This window comes from Cherax quadricarinatus, chromosome 32, assembly GCF_038502225.1.
Source record: "Cherax quadricarinatus isolate ZL_2023a chromosome 32, ASM3850222v1, whole genome shotgun sequence".
Classification (NCBI taxonomy): domain Eukaryota; kingdom Metazoa; phylum Arthropoda; class Malacostraca; order Decapoda; family Parastacidae; genus Cherax; species Cherax quadricarinatus.
The window spans coordinates 23,844,936-23,866,421 of record NC_091323.1 but is presented as its reverse complement, the minus strand read 5'-3'; the positions used below and the strand labels follow the sequence as shown (position 1 = coordinate 23,866,421).

Here is a 21,486-nt window from a genome sequence, read left to right as displayed (position 1 = left end):
CTGCTAACTGTCTTCCCTACTTACAACTTTAACAGTCGCCGTCTGGTTGAATCCTCCCTAATACACAACTTTCCTTGTATGAATCTTAGTCCTGGCTTCGTCTCTGTAGATGCCTTCCTCTCCCGCTACATTGTAAAATGCTCCAAACTTCAGAACACCCGTGACTTAACCTGATTCCACCTTTTTCTTCTTCTCCCTCTTCCACTTTCCTCTTTCCTTTTTCTCTTCTGGGTTGTCTTTCTTTCTTCTGCCTTGTGTTTCTGTTCCTTCATTATATAAATTATTCCCCCCTCCATCTCTGTGTTCTTGCTCTCCCTCTGTGGGCACCTAGCTCCCTTGCAGTGCTCCCCTTTCTTAGTATTTGACTGGCTCCTCCTTCTTACTTCCCCACCACTACTTACTTCCACCTCCGCCACTACTACTACCACTACCACTACCACCACCACCACCACCACCACCACCACCACCACCACCACCACCACCACCACTACTACTACTACTACTACTACTACTACTACCACTTCCTGCCTATATATACCCGTCCTGCTCCACTTCTCGTTAGTGTGACTTTGTAATTGGTCCAAATCGGACCGAAACATTGTCGTAAGCTCTTCTCTTCTATGTGCAGGTTAATTGTGAATTGTACGTCAGTGATGGAACATTGTTGTACCCACACCAGTGGTGGAACATTATTGTACCCACACCAGTGGTGGAACATTATTGTACCCGCACCAGTGATGGAACATTATTGTACCCACACCAGTAATGGAACATTATTGTACCCACACCAGTGGTGGAACATTATTGTACCCGCACCAGTGATGGAACATTATTGTACCCGCACCAGTGATGGAACATTATTGTACCCGCACCAGTGATGGAACATTATTGTTCCCGCGCCAGTGATGGAACATTACTGTATCCCCACCAGTGATGGAACATTATTGTACCCGCACCAGTGATGGAACATTATTGTACCTGCACCAGTGATGGAACATTATTGTACCCCCACCAGTGATGGAACATTATTGTACCCCCACCAGTGATGGAACATTATTGTACCCCCACCAGTGATGGAACATTATTGTACCCGCACCAGTGATGGAACATTATTGTAAGAAATTAAAAAATACTTCCATCTTTGTAGTGTTCAACATTATAATTATTAATTTGTGAATTCTGAAATGGTGATGGCATAGACTCCAGCAGAGGTCAGCGAACTTGTCTTGGATATTGCCCCAAAACAAATTTGTGTACAGTGAAATTACCCGCTAGACTAAAAATTATTTGTCTGAAAAAAAAAGTAACTCTCATAATTTGCCTCGCTTATTAAATAATAAATTTTCGTGCTATTTTATTTATATGTTTATTGACCCTTCATTACCCGGGAGATTTTCATTTTAACCACATTTGAGGTAATTTACCACGGTTCTCCTACCTAGGGTCCATAGAGAGTGGCTAAGACGATTAGTGATGATGGCGCAGCGTGGAGTAGGAAAGGTGTATCAGGTGCAGGGTCCTACCCACCACCATCACCCACACATACCCAGGAGAAAGTGGTCAAGGTAGCGTAGGGAGAAGGAAGAGGGGAGAGAACGGGAAGGGGGGGGAGGAGCTCGGCACTGCTGCGTCACAAGTGCTGTTTCACTACATCTACTGCTGCTATCAGCAGCCACTCCTATCTTTGCGTCGCCTACACAACCCTTCATCTTCCAGTCTAGCCTATCTTCACTCCACACCTATATTTAGCCATGAGTCACACACAGTTTCACACCAGCTACATCTATAGTTCTTGTTAAACGTGATATTTTCCAAAACTAGACTACAACTGTTCCAAAGCAACACATCCTCAGCGGTCATCACATTCCGCTGTATCCAACCCCACCCGCTTTGTATCTCATTTTATTTTCTTGTTCTCCCATTCTATCCTTAATGTCGTCAATACAGTGCATCAAACACCCATTCTGTCCTTACCTGCACCCATCCCGTCCTAATGTTTGTCAATCATATACAAACCTTTTCCTGTCCTATTTTAAAATGGTATAAAATACCGACAGGTTGTTAGGTAAGACACATATGCAACAGTTAGGTATCTTTATTTCGAAACGTTTCGCCTACACAGTAGGCTTCTTCAGTCGAGTACAGAAAAGTTGATAGAAGCAGAAGATACTTGAAGACGATGTAATCAGTCCATCACCCTTGAAGTTTTGAGGTGGTCAGTCCCTCAGTCCCATAGTCTGAAACAATCTGTACTCGACTGAAGAAGCCTACTGTGTAGGCGAAACGTTTCGAAATAAAGATACTTAACTGTTGCATATGTCCTATTTTAGTTTATTCTCACCACATACCGTCGTTTTGTCAACTTATCCCCACTCATCGCCCATCATAGTTTAATTTTTACGCATCCACTCTTATTTTATTAATCTTTCTAATTCTGTTTTAATGATCATCCTATCCTATTCTAATTCATTTTCGTTATAGTTTAACTCCCACCCAAAATCTGCACAATCCAGGGCAACATGGGTTCAGGACAGGTCGCTCCTGCCTCTCACAACTACTGGATCACTATGACATGGCCTTGGATGCACTGGAAGAAAATCAGAATGCAGATGTAATATACACAGACTTTGCAAAAGCATTTGACAAATGCGATCATGGCGTAATAGCCCATAAAATACGTTCTAAAGGAATAACTGGGAAAGTGGGGAGATGGATCTTCAACTTCCTAACAAATCGAACACAAAGAGTAGTGGTTAACAGAGTTAAATCGGAGGCTGCCATAGTGAAGAGCTCTGTTCCACAAGGCACAGTACTCGCCCCCATCTTATTCCTTATCCTCATATCAGACATAAACAGAGATGTACACCACAGCACCGTATCATCCTTTGCGGATGATACTAGGATCTGCATGAGGCTGTCATCTGCTGAGGGCGCGGTTAACCTCTAAGAAGATATAAACAAAGTTTTCCAGTGGGCAACGGTAAACAATATGATGTTCAATGAGGACAAATTCCAACTACTCCGTTATGGAAAACTGGAGGAGATATTAACTAGAACAGAGTATACTACTGACTCCGGCCATACAATAGAGCGGAAAAATAATGTAAGGGACCTGGGAGTAGTAATGTTTGAGGATCTCACTTTCAAGGATCACAACAGTGCCACGATCGCACGTGCAAAGAAAATGATAGGATGGATAATGAGAACTTTCAAAACGAGAGATGCCAAGCCCATGATGATCCTTTTCAAATCACTTGTTCTCTCTAGGCTGGAATACTGCTGTACATTAACATCTCCATTCAAAGCAGGTGAAATTGCAGATCTAGAGAGTGTACAGAGATCCTTTACTGCACGTATAAGTTCTGTCAAGCACCTTAACTACTGGGAACGCTTGGAAGCACTTGACTTGTACTCGTTGGAACGCAGGAGGGAGAGATATATCATAATCTACACTTGGAAAATCTTGGAAGAAATGGTCCCAAATCTGCACACAGAAATCACTCCCTACGAAAGTAAGAGACTGGGCAGGCGATGCAAAATGCCCCCAATAAAAAGTAGGGGCGCCATTGGTACACTAAGGGAAAACACCATAAGTGTCCGGGGCCCAAAACTGTTCAACAGCCTCCCATCAAGCATTAGGGGAATTGCCAATAACCCCCTGGCTGCCTTCAAGAGAGAGCTGGACAGATACCTAAAGTCAGTGCCGGATCAGCCGGGCTGTGGGTCGTACGTTGGACTGCGTGCGGCCAGCAGTAACAGCCTAGTTGATCAGGCCCTGATCCATCGGGAGGCCTGGTCATGGACCGGGCCGCGGGGGCGTTGATCCCCGCAATAACCTCCAGATAACCTCCAGATAACCTATCTCAAAACCCACCCCAGTTTGGGCCGACCTGAAGAAGCGGGATGGATGTGTGGATGGCCGAATGTTTTTATCTCAGAGATCTTCTCTCCGCCTTTCCTCCTTGTGGTGACGGTCCAGACCAACCATTCTCTCACACCTCAGGCTGCTGTGGACATCAGTGTAATCAACTTTCTAAGGCAGTAAGGCATGACGACCGTGGCTGTGTAAAGGGGCTCTGATGTGGCGTTGTAATCTCAGAGAAGGTTGCGTTGATTGCTGATGATACGTTAGGAGTCCTAATATTGTGTGCATTTGGATAGAATTCGTGCATGTAGATTAATTGTTCTTATGTATCTAAATAATAAGTCTCTTAAAGCAGCATTGATTAAATTTAATTGCGTGGAAAGTAGTAACGGTTCACGAGGAACTTAACGTAGCGAGGCGGGCATTACCAGGTGTACAAAAGCCAGTGACAGGTTTCTATGGCGCCATGGTGATAACATGTCTTTATTATCATTTCGGGAATTTGTTGTTCGTTTTTAATATTTAATTTACTATATGGTTCATTAATTCTGTTATTGACGTAAAACCTAAGCTCTACTTATGTATAATAAGAAATACATCTCTTTGTTAGGTGAGTTGTATTTGTTAGGCAAATGTGTGATTAAGGAGAAATTTGTCTAGCTATCAACATCATTTACTTTAATCCCTAAAATAGTGATTAAAACTCAGTATATATACACTGAGGGATACTGTCCTATCAGTGTACATACCGTGAGTTAGTGTGACGTGTGAGTGAACCAAGTTCAATATTGATCAGTTAAACGTTAATATTAATACGATGGTAACCTGAATCATTCTTGAACTGTCGTGTTCATCCCTAAGTTACTTCAGTTCTATCATAAGCGATTGTCAACACTCAATGGTAACAAGCTCTGTCACCTATATTATCTCTTGATTGTGAATGTTATATATTTATTCATTCTCTTAAATGCTTTATATATATCTAGACACTTGCATATCGGTTTTTCATTGTATTTTGGGAGTATAATGTACTCGTCGACCTTCACGTTATTAATTACATACGCTTTTTGGGGGAAGATTTTATACACTCATAATTAAGCACTCTCTGTAATATTATGTACTTACTTTACTCCCAGCAGTATTTATGTACTTGAATATACTGCTGAAGGATCCCAGCTTACTTACGTGCACCAGTAGGGACAGCCATTGTCATCGTAGCCAACACCATCAACGTCGCTCCCAACAACACCTGCAAACACATGTTCACTTAGATAAAACCACAGTTTCCCTTCAAATAAAATTTGCTCATGTATGTGACATCCTTATACGACACTTGGCAGTGTTGTATAAGGATACAACAAGCCACATGTGCATCAGTTAGGTAGCATTAATGTGTCTTTATATAACTGTCGGTATTGTATACCATTATTGTACTGATTTAATATTTTAAAATTGATTATGGCAACTACTGAAGCTTATAAAATATATTCATAATATATTTCAAACACCTAAAGCCACGGAACTGACATGTAAAGTCATAGGGCAAGCATGTAAATCCATTAGGCAGATATATAATCATTTGGCAGACATATAAAGCCATGTGACAGACATATAAAGCCATGTGGCGGACATGTAAAAACCATTGGGAAAATATATAAAGCCATGGGGCAGACATAATACCATGGGACAGACACAAAAGTCATGGAGCAGACATTTATAACCATGGGGCAAACATATAAAGCCATGGGACATACATGTAAAACCTTGGGTAGCTATGTAACGTCTGGGTCATATAAATGAAGTAGACAGCATTCTATGTATCGTTTTCCTTTATTATTCATTATATTATAAACAACAACGGGCCCAAGACTGATCCCTGTGGAACGCCACTTGTTACAGATCCCCACTCGGATTTAACCCCATTTATGGACACTCTCTGCTTCCTGTCAGTGAGCCATGACTCGATCCACGAGAGCACTTTTCCCCCAATGCCATGAGCTGCCACTTTCTTTAACAGTCTATGGTGCGGAACTCTATCAAAAGCCTTACTAAAATCTAAGTAAATAATATCAAATTCTTTATTGTGGTCAACAGCCTCAAAAGCTTTACTGAAGAAAGTTAATAAATTAGTTAGACAAGACCGGCCTCTTGTGAATCCATGCTGAGTATCATTAATCAAGCTATGCTTATCGAGATGGCTTCTTATAATCTCAGCTATAATTGACTCTAGTAATTTGCCTACAATTGAGGTCAGGCTTATTGGGCGGTAATTTGACGGTAACGACTTGTCCCCTGTTTTAAAAATAGGAGTTACATTAGCCATCTTCCACATATCAGACACTACACCTGTTTGAAGAGATAAATTAAAAATATTAGTTAATGGTTCACAGAGTTCCATTTTGCATTCCTTAAGAACCCTTGAAAAAACCTCATCAGGACCCGGCGACTTATTTTGCTTCAGTCTGTCTATCTGCCTCACAACCATCTCACTAGTGACTGTGATGTTACATAATTTATCTTCTTCTAGCCCACTGTAAAAATTAATTACTGGAATATTGTTAGTGTCTTCCTGTGTAAAAACTGAGAGAAAATAATTATTTAAAATCAAGCACATTTCATTCTCATTGTCAGTAAGGTGCCCATAGTTATTTTTAAGGGGACCTATCTTATCTCTAACTTTTGTTCTATAGACCTGGAAAAAACTTTTTGGGTTAGTTTTAGAATCCCTAGCAACTTTAATTTCATAGTCCCTTTTAGCTTTTCTTATCCCCTTTTTAATGTCCCTCTTAATGTCAATATACTGATTCATAAGATGACCCTCACCTCTTTTGATACGCCTATAAATTCGATGACGCATCTGCCCCGTTATCTTTGTCTCTTCTTTGTTTCTGTGATTTGCTTCTTGGTGAGGTACGGTATCAGTTTTTTTTTTTGTAGTCCCAAACTATGCAGTTCACCTTTTCCTGTTGCTACGTGGCATTGACCAGTTTCACTTTCGTCCATACATGTGATTATCGATCAGTCACAGCAAAGTGATGAGTGTGGGTATAAAAGGAATGGAAGGGGTGTCTTCTCGACAAGGCCTTTGTACTGTAGGTATTCGGGCCTTTAACCTTGTCTTAACAAATTGGTCTGTGGATCTTTTCCGGGCATAAACTTGTACTAGGTTACGTTAGGTAAAGTTTGCCAGGAAGCAGGGCGAGTGTTTCCTGACGCAGGTCTTAGTCATATGATGACCAGCAACTGGAGCTTTTGGTCATTTGACCGAGGCCTTCAGCTGGCTTACAGGCCCACCCTTTTAAAAATTAAGGTTATAATTATAGCCATTTATTCTTTTCAACTTGTATTAACCCACCTGCGTGGTCTTAACCATGAGGACTGTGTAATTCCTAAGTATCCAGGCTAGTTCTTAGCTAGGTCGAGATCTGCCACGGTAACAGATGTGGGTTCATCAGTTTGATATTTTATCAGTTGTGAGAGTTTGGAACTCATAGGCTACAATTGTTTCAGCTGTGTCAACTAGGGTGGGTCTTTGCAGTGTTCCTGTTTCCATACAGTTCAAATGGTAATGCTCGAGGGAACATTCAGGCTGGTCTTGGAGGTGGTGTCGAAAGACCAAGTGTCAGTGATAATTGCCTGAACCGTACTGTAGTCAGCGTTGCCAGAGAAAGACCGATGGTGTAAAAACTACTAATTACAGCTGACGTCTGGGAAACAGCATCTGGCGGTGTTCTTGTATTGACATATGGCTGGTTACCAGAGAACGTCAAGCTTGCTGAATTCCAGGACTGACTTTTATGGTATGCATTAGAAGCACATTTGCCAGTGTTACGCAGTATAACAATTGTGTACTAGCAAACACTTATTAATTGATTGATAGTTTAGCAATTATGCAAATAACCACATCTGTATAAACTGTTATTTTTCAGTATAATATAGTTTTAATATATTCACTGAGAGCTGTATATCTCTGTGGAATAGATACTAATAGTATTCTTAACTAGTGGTGAACACGTGATAGCCTTAGTAATCCATTTAGTCGATAGGTTTTAATTAAATCCAATTAACCAGCATGTTTGTTGTGATATGTATGTCTTGCCGAATAGGTAAATCTTGCGATTTTGGCTTAAATAGCAACACTCTGCTTACCGAATAAGACAAGCGAAAATTTGTGTATGCAATAATTTCATCAAAAATAATTCTGAGCCTAACGAAAAGATATATTTCATTGTGTTCGTTTATTATTAAATTATTATAAACGTATCTAAAATATATTTAGTTGAATTAGGCTAAATTGTGCTTGTTATAATAAGGTTAGGTAAGTTTTCTAAGGTTCTTTTGGTACAAAATTATTAATTTTTACATTAATATAAATGAAAAAATATATCTTTAAAAATATAAAAGAAAATTTTAGAAAGGACTTTATCTCTTTGATAATGTGAGAATTCACGAAAGCGATTGGAATTTCACTATTCTTTCACAGTGGTTGTTTTGGATATTCTGATATGCCTTTAAATGATTTTGTTTCATAGTAAATAAAGCTGATGGAGATACACTCTAAAGCTGAGACTTTTTTTTTGCTTAGATTCTGCCACAGAAACTATTAGTTTATTGGCCTTCCCATGGCCATTCCTAGGATGGTAGCAGGAAAGCATATGAACTTACAAAAGGCCTAAAACTGAGGACATTTTCCTTGATACAAATCAGCAAAGTTGTGCTCTGCCAGCGTAGCACGACCACTTTTGTCTACAACATTGGCAAGACTAAATAGAGACAAAAGTATTGAGGGAGGCAAAAGTATATTCAGCTGATACTGTTTCTGGGATGCCAGTAGGCAGTTAGTTTTTAGCTTTAAGGTCTGTTGGCTGCACGTAGGTCATTAAGGGCTCCATTCACTGGTACTCTAACACTAAAAATACCTGCATCTAAAATAAGTATTAGAGTAAACTTATATATATATTTTATATATATATATATATATATATATATATATATATATATATATATATATATATATATATATATTATATATATATTATATATATATATATATATAATCCAAACCATACGACGGGCGGAGATAGAACCCGCGATCAGAGAGTCTCAAAACTCCAGACCGTCGCCTTAGTAGCCACTGGACCAGCTACCCACAATAAGATTCGTCCAACTAGGTATATTTCTACACCATAGGAAGGTTAGCATAGGCATCACTGTGACCACAAATGCAAGTTTTTACAGACGAATATCCAGCTAGCGTGGCCGTGACGAACTCTAGCTCAAGTCCCCTCAAAGCCGTTAACATGACGGGTTCTATCCCCGCCCGTGGTATGGTTTGTTTGAAATAAATGGTATAAAATACCGACACAATGGAAATATAAACACATATGCAGTATAATGTGATCCTTTATTGACTATGTTTCGCCCACACAGTGGGCTTTTTCAAGTCACAAACAGAACTGTTTGTGACTTGAAAAAGCCCACTGTGTGGGCGAAACGTAGTCAATAAAGGATGACATTATACTGCATATGTGTTTATATTTCCATTGTTTGTTTGAAATCGTGTCATTACGATTTCGTGAGTCATATATATAATGATTGATATATACTGTGGTGCATATTGTCTGGTCTGTATTAGTGGTTATATAGGAATGTTTTCTCTTAAAATTTAATTACTCGTTTGCTTGTCATTTTCAATTAATAAAGAATAAAATAATTGCATCTTGAAGTTTTTCGGACCGCACAACTGTTAGCTTGTATCTGGTAAAAACTTTGTCCTGCTTAATAATTTCTCACTGGTGTATTGTAACGTTATTGTAATAACTTTCTGGATATAGACTGGGAATCCCACCTGATGCCTCGTGCCAGTGTATACTTTACAGTGTCAGCCACCGGTACACCTGTAAGCAGGTTCTTGAGCAGGGTTGATTACATTCACCAGCAGCAAGCATAGATGCCACAGCCTTTGCCACGCACTCACCAGTCGCATTCTCACAAGCATACTAATTTAAAGTTGGCTAAGAGATTGTAAAGGATGTGGTAGGGATAGTGTAGGAAGGCTGAGTAGGGTTACTGGTGTAGGAGGAGTGTTTGGTAATAATAATGTGGGGAGAATATGTGAAGGTAATGGTGTAGGAAGAGTGTTTGAGGTTAATTGTGGAGGATATATAGGAATTGTGGTTTATGGCGGGTGGGTAGTAGTTTATGTAAGATAACAGTTCTGTTCTCAATATCAGATATATATTTTAAATCAAGAAATGCGCTAAAACTAATAAAAGAGAGCAGTGGGAAGCTGGTAAGACAGTATTATTATTATTATTATTATTATTATAATCAAGGGGAAGCGCTAAACCCGTAGGATTATACAGCGCCTGGGGGGGGGGGATTTGGAAGGCATTCAGGCTTAATTCGGGGAACTGGAGCACAGACCCAATTCCCTAAATCAAGAGCCCCTCACCAACATAAAGGAACCTTCCTTGAGGGGTGGTAAGACAGTAGTCTACACTCGTTTCGCAAAAGCTAATCTGGGTCGTCTAGGGGGATTATACAGGTTATTAAAATTATATGTTGGTACGCCATGGTAAGCTGCCACTGAGGGACTCAGTGGCGGCTTATCGGTAGTAAGTGTTCAGATGTGTATCTCCGTGCTTCTTTTTATGAGCACAAGCTGGTCCTCCTGGTTGCTAGCATAATATTGCCTCCTTTTTCCTATCTCATCCACCAGGTAAGGGAGAGCTCGCCATTTACTCTCGCTTTCATCCTTAATAATACCTGTTTATGTTTAATAGGGACCCAGTGGATTTATTTGCGCAATGTACACACGATTTTACACACACACACACACACACACACACACACACACACACACACACACACACACACACACACACACACATATATATATATATATACATACATATACATATATATATATATATATATATATATGTCGTGCCGAATAGGCAGAACTTGCGATCTTTGCTTAAATAGCAACGCTCATCCTGGTAAATAGGAAAAGTGAAAATTTGAGTGTGCAATAATTTCGCCAAAATCATTCTGAACCTAACCAAAAATTATATATTTCACTATGTTTGTTTAGTATTAAATTATTGTAAACAAATCTAAAATATATTTAGCTGGGTTAGGATAAAATAAATTGTTCTTGTTATGATAAGGTTAGGTAAGTTTTCTAAGTTCCTTTTGGTGGAAAATTATAATTTTTACATCAACATTAATGAAAAAAATATATCTTTAAACGTATAAGAGAAAATTTCAGAAAGGACTTAATTATAAATGAGTTCTTGATAATTGACCAGTTTTACATATTCGGCATATATATATATATATATATATATATATATATATATATATATATATATATATATATATATATATATATATATATATATATATATATATACATTTGCAGAATACATTTACAGAAAAAAACATAAACATGAATACAATGGCACAATGTATCAAAGATCATGAATTTCCTCCTGCTCCTCGGAAGCTGGACGCGAGCCAAGTATGCAGCAAGCATTTCCCCTCTGGATGGCTATGCTGAGGCGCTGGAACATGAAAGTGGCTGCCCTTGGGTCCCTGGTGGTGTCGATGAGTCTGGAACCCAATTCTTTAAGGAAACGTGTGGCATTTTTTCCCCCATATATATATATATATATATATATATATATATATATATATATTTATATGTATATATATATATATATATATATATATATTTATATGTATATATATATATTTATATATTTATTTGTATATATATATATTTATATATTTATATGTATATATATATATATATATATATATATATATATATGTATATATATATATATATATATATATATATAAATATATATATATGTATATATATATATATATGTAGGTAGTAGGTTGGTAGACAGCAACCGCCCAGGGAGGTACTACCGTCCTGCCAAGTGAGTGTAAAACGTAAGCCTGTAATTGTTTTACACGATGGTAGGATTGCTGGTGTTTTTTCTGTCTCATAAACATGCAAGGTTTCAGGTACGTCTTGCTACTTCTGCTTACACTTAGGTCACACTACACATACATGTACAAGCATATGTATACACACCCCTCTGGGTTTTCTTCTATTTTCTTACTAGCTCTTGTTCTTGTTTATTTCCTCTTATCTCCATGGGGAAGTGGAACAGAATTCTTCCTCCGTAAGCTATGCGTGTTGTAAGAGGCGACTAAAATGCCAGGAGCAAGGGGCTAGTAACCCCTTCTCCTGTATATATTACTAAATATGAAAGGAGAAACTTTTGTTTTTCCTTTTGGGCCACCCCGCCTCGGTGGGATACGGCTGGTGTGTTGAAAGAAAGATGTATATATATATATATATATGTATATATGTATATATATATGTATATATGTATATATATATATATATATATGTATATATATATGTATATATGTATATATATATATATATGTATATATATATGTATATATGTATATATATATATATATATATATATATATATATATATATATATATATATATATATATATATATATATATATATATATATACACACACACACAAGTGTCTGATTCTTTTTGATGAATATGCAGTTATGAGAAATAAACCTATACTCGGTTATATACATATATTAACAAATTTAAGTATGCGCGTGTGACTGTACACGTCTCTGCCTTATTTCTTTCTTCACTTCGAATATCCAATTTAGCAGTGTATACTCTTCAAGAATGTAAATATAAGTACAATTTGAAAAGAGCATTAAAATAATGTGCCACTCATCATGAGGTAAATAAAAATTATTTTACATACACAAATAACCCGCACATGACTTTGTCAATGGTCCAAGTCGGACCGAAACGTCGTCGTAAGCTTCTCTCTTTCATGTGCGGGTTATTTGTGTATCGTTCCAGTCACGGTATTATGCCTTTTTTGTTATTTATTTTACATCCTGAGGGTAGCGACCTCCCCGCCAAAAAAAAAAAAAAAATGTAATACCATACAACCTAAAATGTTTTGGGTTGCACTGGCTTTCAAGGAGACTGAGTTATGGACAAATCAACAAACAAACATTGACACGTGTAAGATTCATCCTGTGTTCATGTAACAAATCCTGCTTTTACTTTCATCTTGTTATGATTCTGGTGTGGCTGGTTTCTGGGTGTGGACGTCAGAGCCAGATTATAGATGGTAGATGTTGGGTGGGGGAGGGAGAGAAAATGGTGGGTGTGGTGGTTGGGTGTATATACATAGTGCCGATGATGGGCTATACGATAGATTGTACTTTTATAATTGTGGCAGGAGAGGGGGTGGATAAGTGGGAAAATTGAATCGCTAAGAGTGGCGTGTAAAGAAGATAACCATCATGGAAGGTATTACCATCCTTAAAAATTAGTTTGAAGTGGAAACCTATTGAATTATTGCACTCTGGTGGGATTACTGATTTTTTCTTTCCTTCTTATGAGCACCCAAGCTGACATTTAAATTTCGCACATTGTTATTGACATTCAGTATACATGTACCTTTATTATCGTATGTGCTTCTTAGCTGTTCTTCATTAGTTCTAAAGTATTTCCTTTACAAGCTAGGATAGTGTTGTATATACAATCCAGAGTAATGTTGCGTATACAAATTACGGTAGTGTTGGATATACAAACCAGGGTAGTGTTGTATATACACACCAGGGTAGTGCTGTATACACAAACCAGGGCAGTGTTGTATATACACACCAGGGTAGTGTTGTATATACAAACCAGGGTAGTGTTGTATATACAAACCAGGGTAGTGTTGTATATACACACCAGGGTAGTGTTGTATATACACACCAGGGTAGTGTTGTATATACACACCAGGGTAGTGTTGTATATACAAACCAGGGTAGTGTTGTATATACAAACCAGGGTAGTGTTGTATATACACACCAGGGTAGTGTTGTATATACACACCAGGGTAGTGCTGTATATACAAACCAGGGTAGTGTTGTATATACAAACCAAGGTAGTGTTGTATATACAAACCAGGGTAGTGTTGTATATACAAATCAAGGTAGTGTTGTATATACACACCAGGGTAGTGTTGTATATACAAACCAAGGTAGTGTTGTATATACACACCAGGGTAGTGTTGTATATACAAACCAGGGTAGTGTTGTATATACAAACCAGGGTAGTGTTGTATATACAAACCAGGGTAATGTTGTATATACACACCAAGGTAGTGTTGTATATACAAACCAAGGTAGTGTTGTATATACAAATCAGGGTAGTGTTGTATATACAAACCAAGGTAGTGTTGTATATACACACCAAGGTAGTGTTGTATATACAAACCAAGGTAGTGTTGTATATACACACCAAGGTAGTGTTGTATATACAAACCAGGGTAGTGTTGTATATACAAACTAAGGTAGTGTTGTATATACACACCAAGGTAGTGTTGTATATACAAACCAGGGTAGTGTTGTATATACAAACCAGGGTAGTGTTGTATATACACACCAAGGTAGTGTTGTATATACAAACCAGGGTAGTGTTGTATATACAAACCAGGGTAGTGTTGTATATACACACCAGGGTAGTGTTGTATATACAAACCAAGGTAGTGTTGTATATACAAACCAAGGTAGTGTTGTATATACAAACCAAGGTAGTGTTGTATATACAAACCAGGGTAGTGTTGTATATACAAACCAAGGTAGTGTTGTATATACAAACCAAGGTAGTGTTGTATATACAAACCAGGGTAGTGTTGTATATACAAACCAAGGTAGTGTTGTATATACAAACCAAGGTAGTGTTGTATATACAAACCAAGGTAGTGTTGTATATACACACCAGGGTAGTGTTGTATATACAAACCAAGGTAGTGTTGTATATACAAACCAAGGTAGTGTTGTATATACAAACCAGGGTAGTGTTGTATATACAAACCAGGGTAGTGTTGTATATACAAACCAGGGTAGTGTTGTATATACAAACCAGGGTAGTGTTGTATATACACACCAAGGTAGTGTTGTATATACAAACCAAGGTAGTGTTGTATATACAAACCAGGGTAGTGTTGTATATACAAACCAAGGTAGTGTTGTATATACACACCAAGGTAGTGTTGTATATACAAACCAAGGTAGTGTTGTATATACACACCAAGGTAGTGTTGTATATACAAACCAGGGTAGTGTTGTATATACAAACCAAGGTAGTGTTGTATATACACACCAAGGTAGTGTTGTATATACAAACCAGGGTAGTGTTGTATATACAAACCAGGGTAGTGTTGTATATACACACCAAGGTAGTGTTGTATATACAAACCAGGGTAGTGTTGTATATACAAACCAGGGTAGTGTTGTATATACACACCAGGGTAGTGTTGTATATACAAACCAAGGTAGTGTTGTATATACAAACCAAGGTAGTGTTGTATATACAAACCAGGGTAGTGTTGTATATACAAACCAAGGTAGTGTTGTATATACAAACCAAGGTAGTGTTGTATATACAAACCAGGGTAGTGTTGTATATACAAACCAAGGTAGTGTTGTATATACAAACCAAGGTAGTGTTGTATATACAAACCAAGGTAGTGTTGTATATACACACCAGGGTAGTGTTGTATATACAAACCAAGGTAGTGTTGTATATACAAACCAAGGTAGTGTTGTATATACAAACCAGGGTAGTGTTGTATATACAAACCAAGGTAGTGTTGTATATACAAACCAAGGTAGTGTTGTATATACAAACCAAGGTAGTGTTGTATATACAAACCAGGGTAGTGTTGTATATACAAACCAAGGTAGTGTTGTATATACAAACCAAGGTAGTGTTGTATATAAAAACCAGGGTAGTGTTGTATATACAAACCAAGGTAGTGTTGTATATACAAACCAGGGTAGTGTTGTATATACAAACCAAGGTTGTGTTGTATATACACACCAAGGTAGTGTTGTATATACAAACCAAGGTAGTGTTGTATATACAAACCAAGGTAGTGTTGTATATACAAACCAGGGTAGTGTTGTATATACAAACCAAGGTAGTGTTGTATATACAAACCAAGGTAGTGTTGTATATACAAACCAAGGTAGTGTTGTATATACAAACCAGGGTAGTGTTGTATATACAAACCAAGGTAGTGTTGTATATACAAACCAAGGTAGTGTTGTATATACAAACCAGGGTAGTGTTGTATATACAAACCAAGGTAGTGTTGTATATACAAACCAGGGTAGTGTTGTATATACACACCAGGGTAGTGTTGTATATACAAACCAGGGTAGTGTTGTATATACAAACCAGGGTAGTGTTGTATATACAAACCAAGGTATTGTTGTATATACAAACCAAGGTAGTGTTGTATATACAAACCAAGGTAGTGTTGTATATACACACCAAGGTAGTGTTGTATATACAAACCAAGGTAGTGTTGTATATACAAACCAGGGTAGTGTTGTATATACACACCAGGGGGTTCAGAAATTACAGCTTAGAGGTAAAATAGTCCTCGAGCTGCTGGGGGTTACCCTCCCTCGGGTGCTAGCGTCCCATGGGCGTTACCACTCTCATGGGTGTTAGCGTCCCATGGGTATTACCGTCCCATGACTTTACCTTGCTTAATGTAACCTAACAAAATGGCTATAAGGACATTGTGATATGTTAATTTTTAACTTGTTAAACGTTAAGTAACATTATCACTTATGAACATGATATGTTGACAGTCCTGTAGAGTGCTTCGTGTGTGCTCGAGTACGGGTACATTATTGTTATCATACTTGCGTGTTGTTTCTGACGTTCCTCACATTCTCTGTGTTAATAAATAGCAAGTAATGAAATTACACGCACGCACGCACGCACACACACACACACACACACACACACACACACACACACACACACACACACACACACAAACGCCAGGAGCTTGGACTCGACCCCTGCAACCTCAACTAGGTGAGTACACACACACACACACACACACAGGGCCAGGAGCTAGGACTCGACCCCTGCAACCTCAACTAGGTGAGTACAATCAGGCAGTGGAATAGCCTAGAAAGTGACGTAGTGGAGGCGGGAACCATACATAGTTTTAAGACGATATTTGATAAAGCTCAGGGAGCAGGGAGAGAGAAGACCCAGTAGTAATCAGTGAAGAAGCGGGGCCAGGAGCTATGAATCGACCCTTTCAACCACAAATAGGTGAGCGCGCACACACACACACACACACACACACACACCTGGAACTCAAGTATTGACAAGACTTAAGAAATCGTAATGACACGATTGCAAATAAACCATACCCCCGGCCGGGATTGAACCCGCGGTCATAGAGTCTCAAAACTCCAGCCCGTCGCGCTAGCCACTAGACCAGCTAGCCACAATAAGATTCATCCAACTAGGTATATTTCTACACCATAGGAAGGTTAGCACAGGCACCTCTGTGACCACAAATGCAAGTTTTTACAGACGAATCTCCAGCTAGCGTGGCCGTGACGAACTCTAGCTTCCTATGGTGTAGAAATATACCTAGTTGGATGAATCTTATTGTGGCTAGCTGGTCTAGTGGCTAGCGCGACGGGCTGGAGTTTTGAGACTCTATGACCGCGGGTTCAATCCCGGCCGGGGGTATGGTTTAAGTATTGACAACAAGAGCAGTGTTTTCTGTTACCTTATCATCTCCCAAATTAGGGAGTTTTACGACTCACTCACTATGGGTTCTAACCCTCACCCGTACCCTGGTTTAATATAAATATAAATATATATATATGTATAATTATATATATATATATATATATATATATATATATATATATATATATATATATATATATATATATATACAAAATTGGTTGTCAGCCAGGTGACTGATGACAGCATCACGGTGGTTGTGGAGAAAGCGACTGACATTATTATCAAGGTGCCCAGAGGAAAAAATTACCTAGTTTAACTACACTGACTTAATCTAAGTGCATCCTACGACAAATAAGGTGAACATGCAGGTACATCTTAAGCTGACTCTATGTTAAATTGTGAGCAAGCACCCACTCTTGTTACGATAGCGCCTTCTGATACTTTCATGGAAGTGGTCGCGCCCATACAAAAGAACAGACGGCTTAGATCTTCATTAACATTAAATTGTTTATTTAAATGTTCTTTAATGTTCCTTCGAGCGAAGCAGTTAACGTGCAAATAGTTTAATAGTGTATGAAAACCCTGCATAATTATTTTGTGGGAAATATGCAGTTTGGATAAATACCTCTATAATTTATATTAGCTTGGATCATTATCTACTTGTTAGCCACCATTATTAGTGTTGTTATTATATATTCGCTCGAGGGATTGATAGATTAAGTGAATACGTAACATCTGCACATGTTTAGGAAAAAGTTGCTTAACCTTTTAAAATAGAAAGTAGTCCAAAGTTTTCCTGTTAAACCAGCAGAAGATATTTAACTCTCACTGCATGACCAGCGATAATTGAGCCAGTGATAAGATGTACTTGCCAGACCACACTAATAATAATGCGTCATATGTTAGATCATGACACGACACGTTTATGCCATCATAACATTTGGATAAATTACATGTAAGAAATATGTATTTCTTCTGACCTTTTCACCTGTGGTCATTGTAGCGACAGTGACTGATGAGTCACATAGGCCATGTGTAACTTTACCATCCGTGTTCGACTGCTCTACTACTCGTTTTTACCTGCTCTTCCACTCGTATTCGGCTGATCTACATCCCTGTTCGGCTGCTCTACCGTCCCTGTTTGGTTGTTCTACCATCCGTGTTTGGCTGCTCAACCATCCGTTCTTGGCTGCTCTACCATCCTTGTTTGGCTGCTCTACCATCCTTGTTTGGCTGCTCTACCATCCTTGTTTGGCTGCTCTACCATCCATGTCTGGCTGCTCTACCATCCTTATTTGGCTGCTCTACCATCCTTATTTGGCTGCTTTGCCATCCTTGTCTGGCTGTTCAACAGTACATGTTCACTTCACCATTACACAGTCTTATATGCCTTGTGATATATATTTCTAGTAGAAGAGTTTAACGTTGCTGGGTCTTCATCTGTGTGATGACCGTTCTTAAGCCATACGGTGAAATGTATTTTACCGTTGCTAGATTTTGTTCTCTGAAACACGTACAACAGCTCGTCCTGGATACAGCTCTACAATACTGCAGTTTCCTCACAATGAGAAGATGAATATTCATCTCGTTGTCTTGTGAAAGTTGGGGAAAACTATTTTTTTTTTAGCTTTCTTTATGCCAATAAAAACGGGTAAAACTTAGTTTTATGTGATTTTATTCTTGCGGCTGCAAGTGACTCTTGATAATGAGGAAATGCAATTTGGAAAGTGATACTTGCAAAAATGATGGATTTCTTTGTCACTCTTCTGAAAGTGGATATCAAGTTATGACTTAACCTTACCTCAATAAGGTATCAGGTCATGACTACACCTTATCTCAAGAAGGTATCAGGTCATGACTTAACCTTACCCCAAGGAGGTATCAGGTCATGACTATACCTTACCCCAAGGAGGAATGAGGTCATGACTATACCTTACCTCAAGGAGGTATCAGGTCATGACTATACCTTACCTCAAGGAGGTATCAGGTCATGACTATACCTTACCTCAAGGAGGTATCAGGTCATGACTATACCTTACCTCAAGGAGGTATCAGGTCATGACTATACCTTACCCCAAGGAGGTATCAGGTCATGACTATACCTTACCTCAAGGAGGTATCAGGTCATGACTATACCTTACCTCAAGGAGGTATCAGGTCATGACTATACCTTACCTCAAGAAGGTATCAGGTCATGACTTAACCTTACCCCAAGGAGGTATCAGGTCATGAGTACTCCTTACCTCAAGAAGGTATCAGGTCATGACTTAACCTTACCCCAAGGAGGTATCAGGTCATGACTATACCTTACCTCAAGGAGGTATCAGGTCATGACTACACCTTACCTCAAGTAGGTATCAGGTCATGACTTAACCTTACCCCAAGGAGGTATCAGGTCATAACTACACCTTACCTCAAGTAGGTATCAGGTCATGACTATACCTTACCCCAAGGAGGTGTCAGGTCATGACTATACCTTACCTCAAGGAGGTATGAGGTCATGACTCCACTTTACCTCAAGAAGGTATCGGGACATGACTTCACCTTTCCTCAAGGAGGTATCAGGTCATGACTTCATCTTATCTCAAGGAGATATCAGGTTAGGGTTTAACTTTACCTAATGGGTATATCAGGTAATGATTTAACTTTACATAATGAAGATATCATATCATAATTAAACTTTACCTAACGAATATATCAGGTCATAATTTAACTTTACCTAACGAATATATCAGGTCATAATTTAACTTTACCTAACGAATATATCAGGTCATAATTTAACTTTACCTAACGAATATATCAGGTCATAATTTAACTTTACCTAACGAATATATCAGGTCATAATTTAACTTTACCTAACGAATATATCAGGTCATAATTTAACTTTACCTAACGAATATATCAGGTCATAATTTAACTTTACCTAACGAATATATCAGGTCATAATTTAACTTTACCTAACGAATATATCAGGTCATAATTTAACTTTACCTAACGAATATATCAGGTCATAATTTAACTTTACCTAACGAATATATCAGGTCATAATTTAACTTTACCTAACGAATATATCAGGTCATAATTTAACTTTACCTAACGAAGATAACATCATGATTTAAACTTACCTAATGGAGATATCAGGTCATGGTTTAATTACCTAAGGAAGATATCACATAACTGTTTCTCTTTACGCTCACTCATGATCATAGCTTATGTATACAAAAGACTTTTTTGCTCTCTCTCATTCCTCTGACGCTGTGTAACCCGTGTAGGTTTAGCGTTTCCCCATGAATATAGTAATAATAATAATAATAATATTAATAATAATAATATTATTAATAATAATAATAATAATCATAATAAACTTTATGTTGTATGAGAAGACTAACCTGGAGATGCTTGTATGATATATACGTAAACATTAAGTACTGTATATCTTAATGCAGCAGTGCCACTGACTGGGTCATACAAATGTGGGTTGATAATTGATGCCAAGTGTGAGTGCATGGTTGATGCCATGTGTGAATGTGTGGTTGTTGTCAAGTGTGAGTGTATGGTTGATGCCAAGTGTGAATGTGTGGTTGTTGTCAAGTGTGAGTGTATGGTTGATGCCAAGTGTGAATGTGTGGTTGTTGTCAAGTGTGAGTGTATGGTTGATGCCAAGTGTGAGTGTATGGTTGATGTCAATTGTGAATGTGTGGTTGTTGTCAGGTGTGAGTGTATGATTGATGCCAAGTGTGAGTGTATGGTTGATGTCAATTGTGAATGTGTGGTTGTTGTCAGGTGTGAGTGTATGGTTGATGCCCAGTCTAATGTTAGGAAGAGCATCCAAGGAAACTCACTCAAATATGTTTTATGCTCTCATAAAAGAATTTAAAAGTTTAATCATGACTATTGTAGGTTAATGGAGTAAAGGTATTCCACTGGTAATGACAGCAGTGAGAGGGAACAATGTTTCTGAATAATATCAC

General features: G+C 38.2%; 1 protein-coding gene across 1 annotated transcript in view; it reads right to left on the bottom strand.

Annotated features, from left to right (window-relative positions):
- The window catches only part of LOC128690288 (uncharacterized), a 42,294-nt gene that overhangs the window by 5,919 nt on the left and 14,889 nt on the right, over positions 1–21,486 (bottom strand). Inside the window, exon 2 of the mRNA XM_053778897.2 lies at positions 5,051–5,114. Within this exon, the coding sequence (XP_053634872.2) occupies positions 5,051–5,114 (64 nt within the window). The remainder of the gene's footprint in view (positions 1–5,050; positions 5,115–21,486) is intronic.